Source organism: Sphaeramia orbicularis, chromosome 21, assembly GCF_902148855.1.
Source record: "Sphaeramia orbicularis chromosome 21, fSphaOr1.1, whole genome shotgun sequence".
Classification (NCBI taxonomy): Eukaryota; Metazoa; Chordata; class Actinopteri; order Kurtiformes; family Apogonidae; genus Sphaeramia; species Sphaeramia orbicularis.
The window spans coordinates 12,328,068-12,343,027 of record NC_043977.1 but is presented as its reverse complement, the minus strand read 5'-3'; the positions used below and the strand labels follow the sequence as shown (position 1 = coordinate 12,343,027).

The following is a 14,960-nucleotide window of genomic DNA, read 5'->3' as shown; positions in this document are numbered from 1 at the left end:
TTCTTTGAGAGCGAGGTGGCGAAGTATTAAAAGATGTAAAAATCACTACAATTCTAGTCGTGTTGAAGCTGTAGTGACATCCTCGGCAGCTCTGAGCAGCTTGTGAAGAGAGAAATTACAACGACAGAACTTCATGTCATTTTCTGGTGTGTAGTCGTTCTGTTTGGATATTTTCACATTCTGGTCTTTAAAGAGTTTTACAACAAAGTGTGTCTTTTGTGACTTGTAAAACGTGTGTAAATAATGATACAGTTACTTGTCTCTCCTTCACCTCTGTCTGAAAAACATCTCCTCTTTATATATAACTAAAGTGTCTTGTTAGATTGTTTTTTCTTGACTGTTTATGAACTCTCTTTTTCCCTCTTTCTGTGTGTGCTGTCTGTTTTCTCTTTTTTTTTTTTCTACTGCTCATTTTTCCTCGTCTCCTGCTCACCCTGTCAGCAACATGATGGTCACTTCACTGTCATCCAGTTGGTTGGCATGCTGCGTGGCATCGCCGCGGGCATGAAGTATCTGTCAGACATGGGCTACGTTCACCGAGACCTGGCAGCACGAAACATCCTGGTCAACAGCAACCTGGTGTGTAAAGTGTCAGACTTCGGCCTGTCCCGAGTCCTGGAGGACGACCCGGAGGCTGCTTACACCACAACGGTACAGCAAACAACCCCAAGCCCAGGCGTCTTCAGCTCATCTGTCTGTGATTTGCTCTAAGTTTAAGCGAGGCGTCATAATCTAACTCTCACAACTAGTTTTTTATTGTTTTTATTATAATTTTTGCTTTTCTTTTAACAGACAGTGTCTTCAAAGAGTAGACACACAAGGATAGATAGATAGATAGATAGATAGATAGATAGATAGATAGATAGATAGATAGATAGATAGATAGATAGATAGATAGATAGATAGATAGATAGATAGATAGATAGATAGATGGAGGGAGGGAGGGATGATAGATAGAGAGAGAGAGAGGGAGGGAGGGAGGGAGAGAGAGGGGATAGATAGATAGATAGATAGATAGATAGATAGATAGATAGATAGATAGATAGATAGATAGATAGATAGATAGATAGATAGATAGATAGATAGATAGATAGATAGATAGATAGATAGATAGATAGATAGATAGATAGATAGAGGGAGGGAGGGAGGGAGGGAGGGAGGGATGATAGATAGAGAGAGAGAGGGAGGGAGGGAGGGAGAGAGAGGGGATAGATAGATAGATAGATAGATAGATAGATAGATAGATAGATAGATAGATAGATAGATAGATAGATAGATAGATAGATAGATAGATAGATAGATAGATAGATAGATAGATAGATAGATATGGACGGACGGATGGATGGATCTATCTGTCTGTCTGTCTATCTATCTACCCCCCTCTCTCCATCCATCCATCCATCCATCCCTCTATCTATCTATCTATCTATCTATCTATCTATCTATCTATCTATCTATCTATCTATCTATCTATCTATCTATCTATCTATCTATCTATCTATCTATCTATCTATCTATCTATCTATCTATCTATCTCACAAAATTCCACACAGCTACATGTACACTACATACACTTCTTACTAATTTGAGTTGACAGGAAAATAATTCCCTCAGTATCATCTTTTGAAGTCTGACATGATTTCCTTTAGATGATACCTACATGCAAACATGGAGAGGTATTTTTATCCACCAGATCCCCACTGATCTAAAATTAAATGTTGTCTACAGTCAACAAACCCTCAATTTGAATGCGTTTACTTTATTCCAAGGCATGATTATAACAAATCAAACTCAATCAATTTTTTCTCAACAGCAGCATCCTAAGAAGCAGTTTTCTTTATTCTAAACCTAAGCAGCAGCCATAACATTGATATAAGATTCTGTCAGTTTCAGTCATATTTACTGCCAGACTTGAGTCTGTGTCAGGCTTTGTGTGAAACCCTCAGTGGAGGAAAACTTTGGAAGTCTTGAGCGTTGAAAAGCAAAGAAGCAAAGACATGGCAAACAACAACTCAATTTAAAGTGGTGTATAGAGAATTTACTCGGCTCTCCACACCAGCTGTTTGCAGGCTGATCCACCCTGTGTCTATCCCAGAAAACAACAGCCAGTTGTCCCCGATGAATGAAAACACAACCACAGTACAATGAAGCCTCCACTGTCAACAAAGACTTTATGACACTGACTGCCTGTCGGTTAATTACTATGATATTATTTTCCAGGAATAGGCCTTGTATAGAACATCTGAAGCAAGAAGATTAACCCTGTAAAGCCTGAACCATTAAATCATTTGACAGACAATTCCAGTTCTTTGAAACAAGAGCCTTTATTGGTCCTTCTGAACATCCCATTTATTTATTTATTTTTTTCAAATATCAATTTCCATGTATGAGTTTCAATTTTGTATCATATCAATGAAAACTTAATATAACACAAACATGTCTAACAAATTGATAATTCCTTTTCAAAATTGTCAAAGTTCTGCCTCCTTCCTCATTAATTTAATCCTGTAGTATCACTAGAAAGGCCTCTGGTGAACAAATTCCTCCCCCCTGGTGGATTATCTGTGTATTACATGTATGTAATTGTTTACATTAGGCTTTTCAAGACAAAAAATATCACACTAATCATGTAGAGAGCTTCAAAACTCGTGTCAGATATGATACATTTGGCATTACACGGTTAATTTAAAGGGAACATATTATTCCACTTTTTACAAGGTGAAAATCTGATACAAGGTCAATGTAAGGTTTATTTGAACCTGTAGGTAGATTTGTTCTGCAGTAACAGGAGAGGGCATCAGCATTATACAGCATTAACCCTCTAACAACAAATGTATCATATATGACACATGAGTTTTGAAGCCCTCTACATGATCAGTGTGACATTTGTTTTTATTGAAAAACCTGATGTATACAATTAGATACATGCAATACACAGATAATCCACCAGGGGGAGGAATTCATTCACCAGAGGCCTTTCCAGTGACACTACTAGATTAAATTAATGAGGAAGGAGGCAGAAGTTTGACAGTTTTGAAAAGGAATCACCAATTTGTTAGAAATGTTTGTGTTATATTATGTTTTTGTTTGTTCAAAAATAATATTATTTGAGCATTGAGACCTGATGTATCAAATATGATACAAAATTGAAACTCATACATGGAAACTGATATTTGAAAACATTTCTTTAGGTTGTTCAGAAGGACTAATAAAGGCTCCAGTTTCAAAGAACTGGAATTTTCTGTCAATGATTTAATGGTTCAAGCTTTACAGGGTTAATACAAAACAAAACACAGACACAGAGGACAACACAAATACACCTAGGCAAGTACTGATAGAGGCTCACTGATCTCAGATAAAATATTAAATAAAATAAGATACCAAGACAAAGAAAATGTCAAACTGGAGTCTCTAAAAGACTTCAGTAGAAGGTTAAAAGTTTCATTTCTAAATACCACAAATGTCTTTCTTTCTACATTTTCTGGAACTAAATGAGCTGTTTCAGTGTCTGTTCCTTTAATTGCAAACATGCTGCTGGCCACGCCCCTTTCCTGTCGGTGCCATGGATACCATCATGTAGACCCTCTTCCATCTCAGGAAGTCCTGGTGGTTTTGGACTGAATGTCCTATGTTATGGATCCAGATAGAGTTAAACCTTGAAAAGCCTTACACTTCTCCTGAAAAGACAGACGCCTGTAAATCTGAGCCCAAAGTGACCTCCATTTCCTGGTTCATATCGAGTTTATTGTGTGAAGGAAATGCTGTGTTTATGGTTCTAAGTTTAGCTCTGAGGAGAGGAGAGGAGAGGAGAGGAGAAACAAGGAGAGGAGAAACAAGGAGAGGAGAAACAAGGAGAGGAGAGGAGAGGAGAGGAGAGGAGAGGAGAGGAGAGGAGAGGAGAGGAGAGGAGAGGAGAGGAGAGGAGAGGAGAAAGGAGGGAAATGAGAGGAGAGGAGAGGAGAGGAGAGGAGAGGAGAGGAGAGGAGAGGAGAGGAGAGGAGAGGAGAGGAGGGGAGGGGAGGAGAAACAAGGAGAGGAGAGGAGAAAGGAGGGGAAATGAGGAGAGAGGAGAGGAAACAAGGAGAGGAGAGAAAACGAGGAGAGGAGAAAGGAGGGGAAATGAGGAGAGGGGAGGGGAGGGGAGGAGAGGAGAAACAAGGAGAGAGGAAACAAGGAGAGGAGAGGAAACGAGGAGAGGAGAAAGGAGGGGAAATGAAGGGAGGAGAGGAGAGGAAACAAGGAGAGGAGAGAAGAGGAGAAAGGAGGGGAGCAGAGGAGAGGAGAGGAGAAACGAGGAGAGGAGAGAAATTAGGAGGGAAGAATGAGGAGAAATGAGGGAAGGAGATGAGAAGAAGAGAAAGGAGGGGAAATTAGGAGAAGAGAGAAGAAACAAGGAAAACCAAGGAGAGGAAAGACTAGGAGAAATGAGAAGAAATAAGGAGAGGAGAGGAGAGGAGAGGAGAGGAGAGGAGAGGAGAGGAGAGGAGAGGAGAGGAGAGGAGAGGAGAGGAAACGAGGAGAGGAGAAAGGAGGGGAAATGAGGAGAGGGGAGGGGAGGGGAGGAGAGGAGAAACAAGGAGAGGAGAGGAAACGAGGAGAGGAGAGGAGACAAGGAGAGGAGAGGAAACGAGGAGAGGAGAAAGGAGGGGAAATGAGGAGAGGAGACAAGGAGAGGAGAGAAGAGGAGAAAGGAGGGGAGCAGAGGAGAGGAGAGAAATTAGGAGGGAAGAATGAGGAGAAATGAGGGAAGGAGATGAGAAGAAGAGAAAGGAGGGGAAATTAGGAGAAGAGAGAAGAAACAAGGAAAACCAAGGAGAGGGAAGACTAGGAGAAATGAGAAGAAATAAGGAGAGGAGAGGAGAGGAGAGGAGAGGAGAGGAGAGGAGAGGAGAGGAGAGGAGAGGAGAGGAGAGGAGACAAGGACAGGAGAGGAAACGAGGAGAGGAGAAAGGAGGGGAAATGAGGAGAGGGGAGGGGAGGGGAGGAGAGGAGAAACAAGGAGAGGAGAGGAAACGAGGAGAGGAGAGGAGAGGAGACGAGGAGAGGAGAGGAAACGAGGAGAGGAGAAAGGAGGGGAAATGAGGAGAGGAGACAAGGAGAGGAGAGAAGAGGAGAAAGGAGGGGAGCAGAGAAGAGAGGGAAGAGGAGGAGAGGAGAGGAGAAACAAGGAGGAGAGGAAAAGAGAGGAGAAACGAGGAGAGGAGAGAAATTAGGAGGGAAGAATGAGGAGAAATGAGGGAAGGAGATGAGAAGAAGAGAAAGGAGGGGAAATAAGGAGGAGAGAAGAAACAAGGAAAACCAAGGAGAGGAAAGACTAGGAGAAATGAGAAGAAATAAAAAGATGAGAGGAGAGGGGATGGGAGGGGAGGGAGAGGGAGGAGAAACGAGGAGAGGAGGACTATAAACTCTCTTTACAGATTTAGTGTTGAAAATCATTTGTGACTCAGTGTGTTTTAAAACGTCTCTGCTCTCATTTCAAACACACTTCAAAAACTGCTTCCCTCCACTTTACGTCTGGAGGAAAACACTGTTTACAGGTTAAAGCTGCGATGCTGTCTGAAGGATTCGCCTGATGCTTTAAATATTAACATTACGTTTTATGCGTCTGCAGGGAGGGAAAATCCCCATCCGATGGACAGCTCCTGAAGCCATCTCATACAGGAAGTTTTCCTCGGCCAGTGACGCCTGGAGTTATGGCATTGTCATGTGGGAAGTGATGTCATACGGAGAACGGCCATACTGGGAGATGTCCAATCAGGATGTAAGCATTATAGTAAATGTGATTTATCTGTATCAGCATTCTCATCTAAACAGGAAATGAAGTTAGGGTTACAAAAAAGAACCAGAACATCCATGCATGTGTTGTTTTGATGTCCCTACAATGAGAAAACTGTGTAATCTGAAAATAAAAAGTTAAAAAAATAAAATAAAAAGGCAATTTTCTGCAACATATCTGGTTAGGGAAAAAAAAGTTGTGTGGAGATACGGTAGCAAACATGAAAATAATAAGAATATCGGCATCGTGTTTTGATGATGATTAAATTATTCTGGTACCAATTACACTGGGTTACAAAAAAATGTTTTTTGCAAGTTGTCTAGGTTTTTTCAACTGAATTAGGACCGTTTTGCACCGCTAAATCCAAAAATGACGTCTGTTTTTCTCAATCAGGTCAGGTTTTTTTGCTAATTTGATTTTGAAAAATTTGATCTTCTCACAAAATTGATTACATTTTTGTGACTTTATCAGTTGATTTTTTTATATAGTTCTCACCCAAAATAGGTTTTAAGAGAAAAAAAATCATTTTCTAACAGGATGTATTTATTATTTATTATGTATTCACCGCAGATGTAGCAGAATACGTCAGGCTTATTTTTGCAAGATCTTCTAGTCGAAGCCATTTCATTCACCTGTAATATTAAAAAAAAACATTAATCATAAATTGGCTAAAGTAAAATCTTCAGAACTCATTTATCGCAAGAAATATGAAAGAATTTTGTATCATATGATGTGAAAATGCCCATAAATGTAAGCAAAAATGTTAAAAAGCCAATATGTAGCATAGTTCAGAAAGTTGACCTGATTGAGCAAAATTAATGTAATTTTTGGATTCAGCACACCAAAATTATCCTAAATCAGCTCAAAAAACTTAAACAATAAATGTGTTGTTGACCAGTGTTATAGTAGCTGATATAAAGGATGCATTAAACAAAGTGAAACTGAAGAAAAATAAGCTCCTTTTTGGACATTTAGGTCATATATGCATGACCGGAGGCTGCATTTGCAAAGTTCTAGACAGGTAAATCTGGTCTGAGTCACTTTTTCTCTCCGCGTTTTTGACATGTGAAGCACAGTGTTGGTTCTTAAGCAGACCGCTGACGTCGTGCCTGTGTTTGTTGATTACCATCTGCTGTTTTCAATATGCTTTACTGAAGATCCAATCACAGTCCTGTCGGTGTGAAGCAACGTTGAACCATCTCATTCTGTAAATCTCATCTTCCACAACCCAATTCTGTCTGTTCCTTCAGCTCCGTGGAACACCCCAACTTCTGCCTTATGTTGTATTTCATATTGTTTGTATGTATCTTTATTTAGGTGGGACAGCGCAAATTAATGAACACATTTATACATTCTGTTTCAGTATAAACATGTAAATATGCCGGAGTTAGCGTCAGTGCTAATTTTCATCCGTAGTCCCCACTTAATAAATAAATAACAGTGATCCAGTGATATTGTTGATACAATTACGATTATTTTTCTTATTAATTTTATGATTAGCGCTCTCAGCAGCGTCGTCATAGCTTAAAGGAGTGATATTTTGCTTTTTTAAAAGGAATTATGCATTTTAAAACATTTCCATGTGGTCTACATACACTGTAAATGCTCTGCTTGGGTCTGAATTCTTCATTAATTCAACTCCACAGGTCCATCTTCAACACTATTTCTGACTAATGACACCAGAAAGGTCGTTTTGAGCGCTGGCCCTTTAAATGCACATGAGCCACTTCAGGCCCCGCCCCCTCCAGGTTGTTGGCTGTGCTGCTCTGTCCCATTCAAAAAAAAAAGGAAACATTTTATGTAATCAGATTGAAGTTTGGACATATTTTCAGTTTTTACTACAACCGCTGCTGCTGATAAAGTTATGTCGTACTCAGAGAAATGTTTGTCAGAAGTCTTGACCTTATATGTGCAAATGTCGTGACGTAACTAGTTATAATAATAATAATAATAATAATAATAATAATAATAATAATAATAATAATAATACATTTTATTTAGAGGCGCCTTTCAGGACACTCAAGGTCACTGTACAAAGTTGTTAAAAATAAATAAAACACAATTAAAATCGCACATATACATGTATAAAGCACATAGGTTCAGAAAATGGCAGTAGATAAAAGTGAAATTATAGAATTGAGTAGGCCTGTCTGAATAAATAAGTCTTAAGCTGGGATTTGAAGGTGCTAATAGAATCACAGTCTTTTATGTGTGTGTTTTTATGTGTGTTATAAAACGTAACAAATTAAGCAGGAATTAAAACAGGTGGTAGAAATCCACTCAATTTTTGGCAAAATGAATAGATAATAGAAAGATAACTTTGCAGCACCTGGAAGGTTCAAATTCAAACTGTATGAACTATTAGGGTCCAAATACACAAATAAATGAACCAAAGACTAATAAAAGTGGGTTTAGCAAAATATGACCCCCTTAAAATGCATAATTCGATTTAAAAAGGCAAAATATCCTTCCTTTAAAGGAGGTAGAAATTACTGCACAGGATGTATGTGGATCATAAAAAAGTATCAAAATTGACTGTCCTTTATCATTAAAATTGATAAATAATCCTTAAATCTGATATTCAAAGGTCTTAAAATTCTAAAGATACAATAAATGATATTGCTCTATCTGCTTTATAAATGTTTGTAAAGAACTAATCTGAATGTGGATCGAAATATTTACAATAACATCACTTTTGCAACTTCTGAGTATGTAGTCTCTGTATTTTCTATGTATATTTGGACTTCCTTGGCTTGTAAAATTATCTTTTAATATGACAATCATCATATGTGTAAATGATGCATAATTCACACAGAAATGAAGTTGTCATATATTATTTAGTCAAACTGAGGATAGCATCACTTGATTAGGATTTAGGTGTTCAATACAGGGGTGTAGGGTAGAGGGTTCAAATTCAAACTGTATGAACTATTAGGGTCCAAATACACAAATAAATGAACCAAAGACTAATAAAAGTGGGTTTAACAAAATATGACCCCTTTAAAATGCATAATTTCTTTTTTTTTTTTTTTTTTTTTTAAAAGCAAAATATTACTTTTAAAGGAGGTAGAAATTACTGCACAGGATATATGTGGATGATTAAAAAGTATCAAAATTGATTGTCCTTCATCATTAAAATTGATAAATAATCCTTAAATGTGACATTCAAAGGTCTTAAAATTCCTCAGATGCAATAAATGATATTGCTCTATCTACTTTATAAATCTTTGGAAAGAATTAATCTGAATGTGGATAGAAATATTAACAATAACATCCCTTTTGCAACTTCTGAGTGTGTAGTCTCTGTATTTTCTATGTATATTTGGACTTCCTTGGCTTGTAAAATTCTTTTAATATGACAATCATCATATGTGTAAATGATGCATAATTCACACAGAAATGAAGTTGTCATATATTATTTAGTCAAACTGAGGATGACATCACTTGATTAGGATTTAGGTGTTCAATACAGGGGTGTAGGGTAGAGGGTTCAAATTCAAACTGTATGAACTATTAGAGTCCAAATACACAAATAAATGAACCAAAGACTAATAAAAGTGGGTTTAGATAAATATGACCCCTTTAAAATGCATAATTTCATTTAAAAAGGCAAAATATCCTTCCTTTAAAGGAGGTAGAAATTACTGCACAGGATATATGTGGATCATAAAAAAGTATCAAAATTGACTGTCCTTTATCATTAAAATTGATAAATAATCCTTAAATGTGACATTCAAAGGTCTTAAAATTCCTCAGATACAATAAATGATATTGCTCTATCTGCTTTATAAATCTTTGGAAAGAATTAATCTGAATGTGGATAGAAATGTAAATGATAACATCACTTTTGCAACTTCTGAGTGTGTAGTCTCTGTATTTTCTATGTATATTTGGACTTCCTTGGCTTGTAAAATGATCTTTTAATATGACAATCATCAAATGTGTAAATGATTCATAATTCACACAGAAATGAAGTTGTCGTATATTATTTAGTCAAACTGAGGATGACATCACTTGATTAGGTTTTAGGTGTTCAATACAGGGGTGTAGGGTAGAGGGTTCAAATTCAAACCTTATGAACTATTAGGGTCCAAATACACAAATAAATGAACCAATACTAATAAAAGTGGGTTTAACAAAATATGACTCCTTTAAATAGAAGAGGATTTTATGCTAAATCTGTATAAAAGTGGATAAGCATGTACTGTACAATAGTCGATTTCTTCTTTCACTGATTAGTATGTTTGAGCAAAGTCCCTGAGAACAATAACAGACAGACTTCAAAATGGGAAGCACTTGTTCCCATTGTTTTCTCATATATTTGAGTCACAGGCCCTTGGCTGTGCTTCAGTATAGGCGATTTAAGTCCTGCGCCACTGGATGAAATCCGACTTTGCTCTCTATTATATCTGTTAAAATTGTTGCTTTTTCACATCAAAAACTCTCCTTTGTGGACTAGGAATAGGAATGGAAATAGAGGCGAGATTCACCAAACAGATGAAAAAAAGATGAGCGAGACAGAAAGGAAAAGAGCGATAAAGGTCAGAGGTTCAGAGAACTGCGGTCCAGTAGAGGAAGGGTTTAAAGCTGTGGATTCAGTGTGGCTGAGCAACCCGCTGATCCCCGGGCTGTGGTCAGGGATTGGAAGGGCCGCAGAGGAAGCAGATCCATCCCTCTCTCCGCTGAGTATGAAAGCTCCACTGTAATCCCTTCAACCTCTTACACACAGACACGCATCTATTCACAGACACCCACACTCACACATTCACTAAGGTCCAGGGGTTTGGGGAGGATTTATGCTGTTTGGGAATTGCTTAGAAGTGCTTTCCAAGGTAAAAGGCCAGCCAAGCTGCAGTCTGCTGCAGCCTCGACTGGCCTAACACTATCTCCTCCTGGTCGGCCACTGATCACAGCTCGCTACAAAGATACGCACTCTTTATTCCATCTACTGTACGGAGGCTACTGCAATACATACCGGCTCGGATAAAGAGATTTATCCTGGCATGAATTGATTTGTAGTGCAGATTAGGTTTGAGCACAATAAACAGTGTCTCAGTTCATGCATCCAAGGAGTCACTGATGGATGCTGCTTTTCTCCTAATCAGCTGTTTCTCTTCTGAAATGTATGACCCATTATGTTCACGCTGTCGCCCTGTTTGGTGGAGGCTAACATGTGCGTGTACTCTCAGGTTGGTTTAGTACCTGGAGAACGTTGTTTGTTTACATCAGCATATTACATTTTAAGCATATGACTGTATGGGTTGCCTACATCCATGCTAACAGTCTACACACTGATGTCAACCACAGGGTCTAAGTCTTTGATGGGCCCCTATGGGTTTTTTTTCTTTTTTAACCCTTTGATATAATGTGTAGCTGAGTGAAAATATGTTCTGTTTGCGGTTCACCGTCTAACAGGAAGTTAGCAAAACAAGCATGTTTCTACTAGGTTATATATATATATGGTGCCATTAACAATAATTTGTGGAAAAAAACACCAAGTTGGTTGGATGAGTCCCACATATTTACAAACACCTTGGACTGTATATAACTATTCATTATCTGAACCCGCTTTATCCTCACTAGGGTCACGGGGGTCGCTTGAAGCCTATCCCAGCTACATAGGGGCGAAGGCGGGGTACACCCTGGACATTTCGCCAGTTCATCGCAGGGCTGAACATATAGAGACAAACAATCACTCTCACATTCACACCTATGGGCAATTTTAGATTAACCAATTAACCTATCAGTGCATGTATCTGGATGGTGGGAGGAAGCCGGAGTACCCGGAGAGAACCCACGCAGACACGGGGAGAACATGCAAACTCCACACAGAAAGGTCCCACCCCCCTGTCGACTGGTGTTGGAATCAAACCCAGAACCTTCTTGCTGTGAGGCATGAGTGCTAACCACTGCACCACCGTGTCGCCCTGTATATAACCAATATAAGTAATTTGTCGGAGGGGATGGGAGCGATCAATCCCCCCTCTGGTTTTTACATCCCTACTTCTGCTCACTGAATTTTGTCCTTGGGTGGGGTGGGGGCAACCAACCAATGTAAATAAGAGGCAGGTTGTGACAGTTTTCTTCCACCTATATTCTACATTACTGGCAGTAATATTCACCTGAACCGAACTGTCGACAGTCTAAGAATTCACGAACATCCCCATGCACTGGAGCAGTGCAAGGGGGGGGGGGGGGGGGGGGTGACAAATTCCTGGGGCCCAGCATTTGTGTGTACCGTGGATACAGGTTAGAAGTTGTGAAAATTTTGTGTAAGATATGCTGTATAAGAGAGGAATAGAACCAGGGAGTTGGACATTGAAAGTATGTAAAGTTTCACTTTTGTTTCACGCCAGAGTTAGTTACTTTAGGTATGGACCGCACCCCCACGTATATAACTGCTGCCCCCTGACCCAAAAAAACATTCCCCCTGCTCTGTTTTTTGACAAATCGCACCCTATATATAACAACTAGTAACTATTTGACTAACCCCCCATGACTTCACCCATTGGTTTGTTGAGATTGATTTGTTGGTTTCATGGAAACAATTGGGTGGAGTTTGAGAAAATTAGGAGATGAAACTAGAACTTACTGAAATCATCAGCCACATCAACTAACACGAGTGTTGTGATCTCACCTTTTTAATAAATGTTCACACGTACAGTTATGTTTGATGAGTAATATCAAACACTTTAATCATGGCTCCCCCAGTTAATTAGCAGGCTAGCAGACACACAATATAATTCAATAGATATGAATGTGGATTTCAGCTAAAGCAGCTAAATCACACCAGTTACTGTGTAAGTAACTGTACCAGTAAATTTGTTCATTTTGTTTATGTAGCTTCTTAAACACAACTATGTCAGGACTGCCTGTCAGAAAGAACAATAATATTTATTTATTTTATCTATTCTTTAATTTATTATATTACTTATTTATTTATTTATTTTATTTTTCAATAAATGAAAGGTTTGAATATACAACTTGAGCTAATGCTAATACCAAATAATATAGCAGGCAGAGGCTAACCAGGTAATCATTTTGGTTGTGGATAATCTAGACAGGTGACTTATAGAAAAAAAAATCACCCTTGTAGAGTTGTTACAGGGGAGAAAATGAATCATAGTGACAGAAATGTGTTGTGTATCAGCTTGTAAATGTGTTTATTGAAGCTATAAAGCTTTTTTTGCTAGCCTCCTGTGGACATTGAAGTTACTGCATATTTTCACGTAGAGGTTGATGCTTGGTCGACACCTAATGAATAATCCAGATAACCTATTTTATGCCACCTGTCAGCCTAACACAGACTTCATTAAATCACATGTACAAGAGTGGAAGTTACACATTGAACCTTTAATAATTATTTTATCCAGTTCATTTCTACACTTGTTATGACACGGAGCAGATGTCTCTGACTTTAATTTCCTGCAAAACTTGAGTTATTAAGTTACTTATTCGCCTTCTATTTACATAACAGCTTCTTTCCATGCAAGACTTCAGTCAGACTTCATGTCCTATCACTTGGCTGTCTCTGCAGGTGATTCTGTCCATTGAAGAGGGCTACCGGCTGCCGGCCCCTATGGGCTGCCCCGTGGCCCTGCACCAACTGATGCTGCACTGCTGGCAGAAAGAGAGGAATCATCGGCCAAAATTCACTGATGTTGTTTCCTTCTTGGATAAACTGATCCGTAATCCCAGCAGCCTGCTTCCACTGGTAGATGACATTCAGAGGTACAGTGTTCAGGAGTTACTAGTACATGGGTGCTTCTACGAAACTGGTCCCTAAAAACAGGACAAAGGGGTTAAAAATTCAAACCAGATGTAGACTAATGTTATGAAGCAAGTTTGGAAGCACTTTGGGTCTATTTAAAAAAAAAAAAAAAAAACTTACTGAGATAAAAGAGAAACAATTTTCCAGATGAAACACATTTTTATATTATTTTGTATTATATTTTATACAAAAATCTGCAAGTAACATGGTCAAAGGGACACAAATATTTTGCGCTACTATTTTTTTAAATATCTATTTATTCTCTCACAGGTACATTTTGGAAATCGAACCAATTATGCAAGGCAGAGTGTTTCACGAAAATGACCGCGGTTGCAAAATCATTGGTGATTTATATGTGTTTAAATGGGCAGGTTCTGCATGTAACACAAGTGGACACGATGGGTTACGCACAAAACCTGGAATGAGACTGAGATTCATGAAAAACCCACATGTCTGGATTAGAAAAACCACTAAGATCATCAAATTTAACACAGTGTCTTTATTTATAGCACTATATTTAACCCATTTCAAGACATGTTTTCCAGATCAAATGCACTGACACCTAGGTAGGATTTCATGTCCCAATTTTGGTCCTATTTTTGGCTCCAATATTTTATTAAAAATTCATTAATTTTAGGATGGCTCAGAGTAAGAGTGTAATTTTTTTTTTTTTTTTTGCATTATCTGAGGTCATCATTAGGTACATCCTGGGGGAAATATATCTAATTGATCTTTTATTATTGGGTCTAAAAAGCTGGAAAAGTGAAAAGTACCAAAATGTTTCATAGAGTTTCATAGAAGCACCCATATGTTGAAAATGTAAAGAGGTCATCTCAGGGTATGCATTAGTCTGTGATTTGAGACATGGGCTCTTAAGGTCTAGTATAAAAGACAGGATGACTTTCTCGCTGCTAAATGTTATTACTTCTACGCCTACAAGTAGAACAGATACATACATGTAACTTTGTGCTGATGAAGACTGACTTTAATTCTCATTTCCTTCTTTTAATTTCCCCAGTCTCCCCGAGTCTCCTCTGGATGAAATGGACTACCCAATGTTCATCTCTGTTGGTGACTGGCTGGACTCCATTAAGATGACACAGTACAAAAGCAACTTCATGGCAGCAGGATATAACACTTTAGATTCAGTGGCAAGGATGAGTATTGAGTGAGTAGTAGCATCAAACCATAAAGCATTAATGAAATGCATGAAACCAAACAGGACCGTGCATGTGTCAGAAGTGGTGAGCTGAAAAGGAAGTCAGTAAATGCCTCATGAGGAGTGTTATTTACCATGTAAATGTCAAATGTAAGGACGTTCATAAAGAATGAGAAAATAACTGTTGAAACAGTCAAGAGTGCAGCAGCAGCAGACAAAGTTAGCCCTGCCCCAGTTCTACACAACAATGGCAT

The 14,960-nt window shown here is 38.5% G+C and overlaps 1 protein-coding gene across 1 annotated transcript in view; it reads left to right on the top strand.

The window, feature by feature from the left end:
* The window catches only part of LOC115412182 (ephrin type-A receptor 6-like), a 417,601-nt gene that overhangs the window by 398,286 nt on the left and 4,355 nt on the right, over positions 1 to 14,960 (top strand). The window contains exons 11-14 of the mRNA XM_030124523.1: positions 442 to 651; positions 5,612 to 5,761; positions 13,314 to 13,507; positions 14,566 to 14,715. Coding sequence (XP_029980383.1) covers positions 442 to 651; positions 5,612 to 5,761; positions 13,314 to 13,507; positions 14,566 to 14,715 — 704 coding nt within the window. The remainder of the gene's footprint in view (positions 1 to 441; positions 652 to 5,611; positions 5,762 to 13,313; positions 13,508 to 14,565; positions 14,716 to 14,960) is intronic.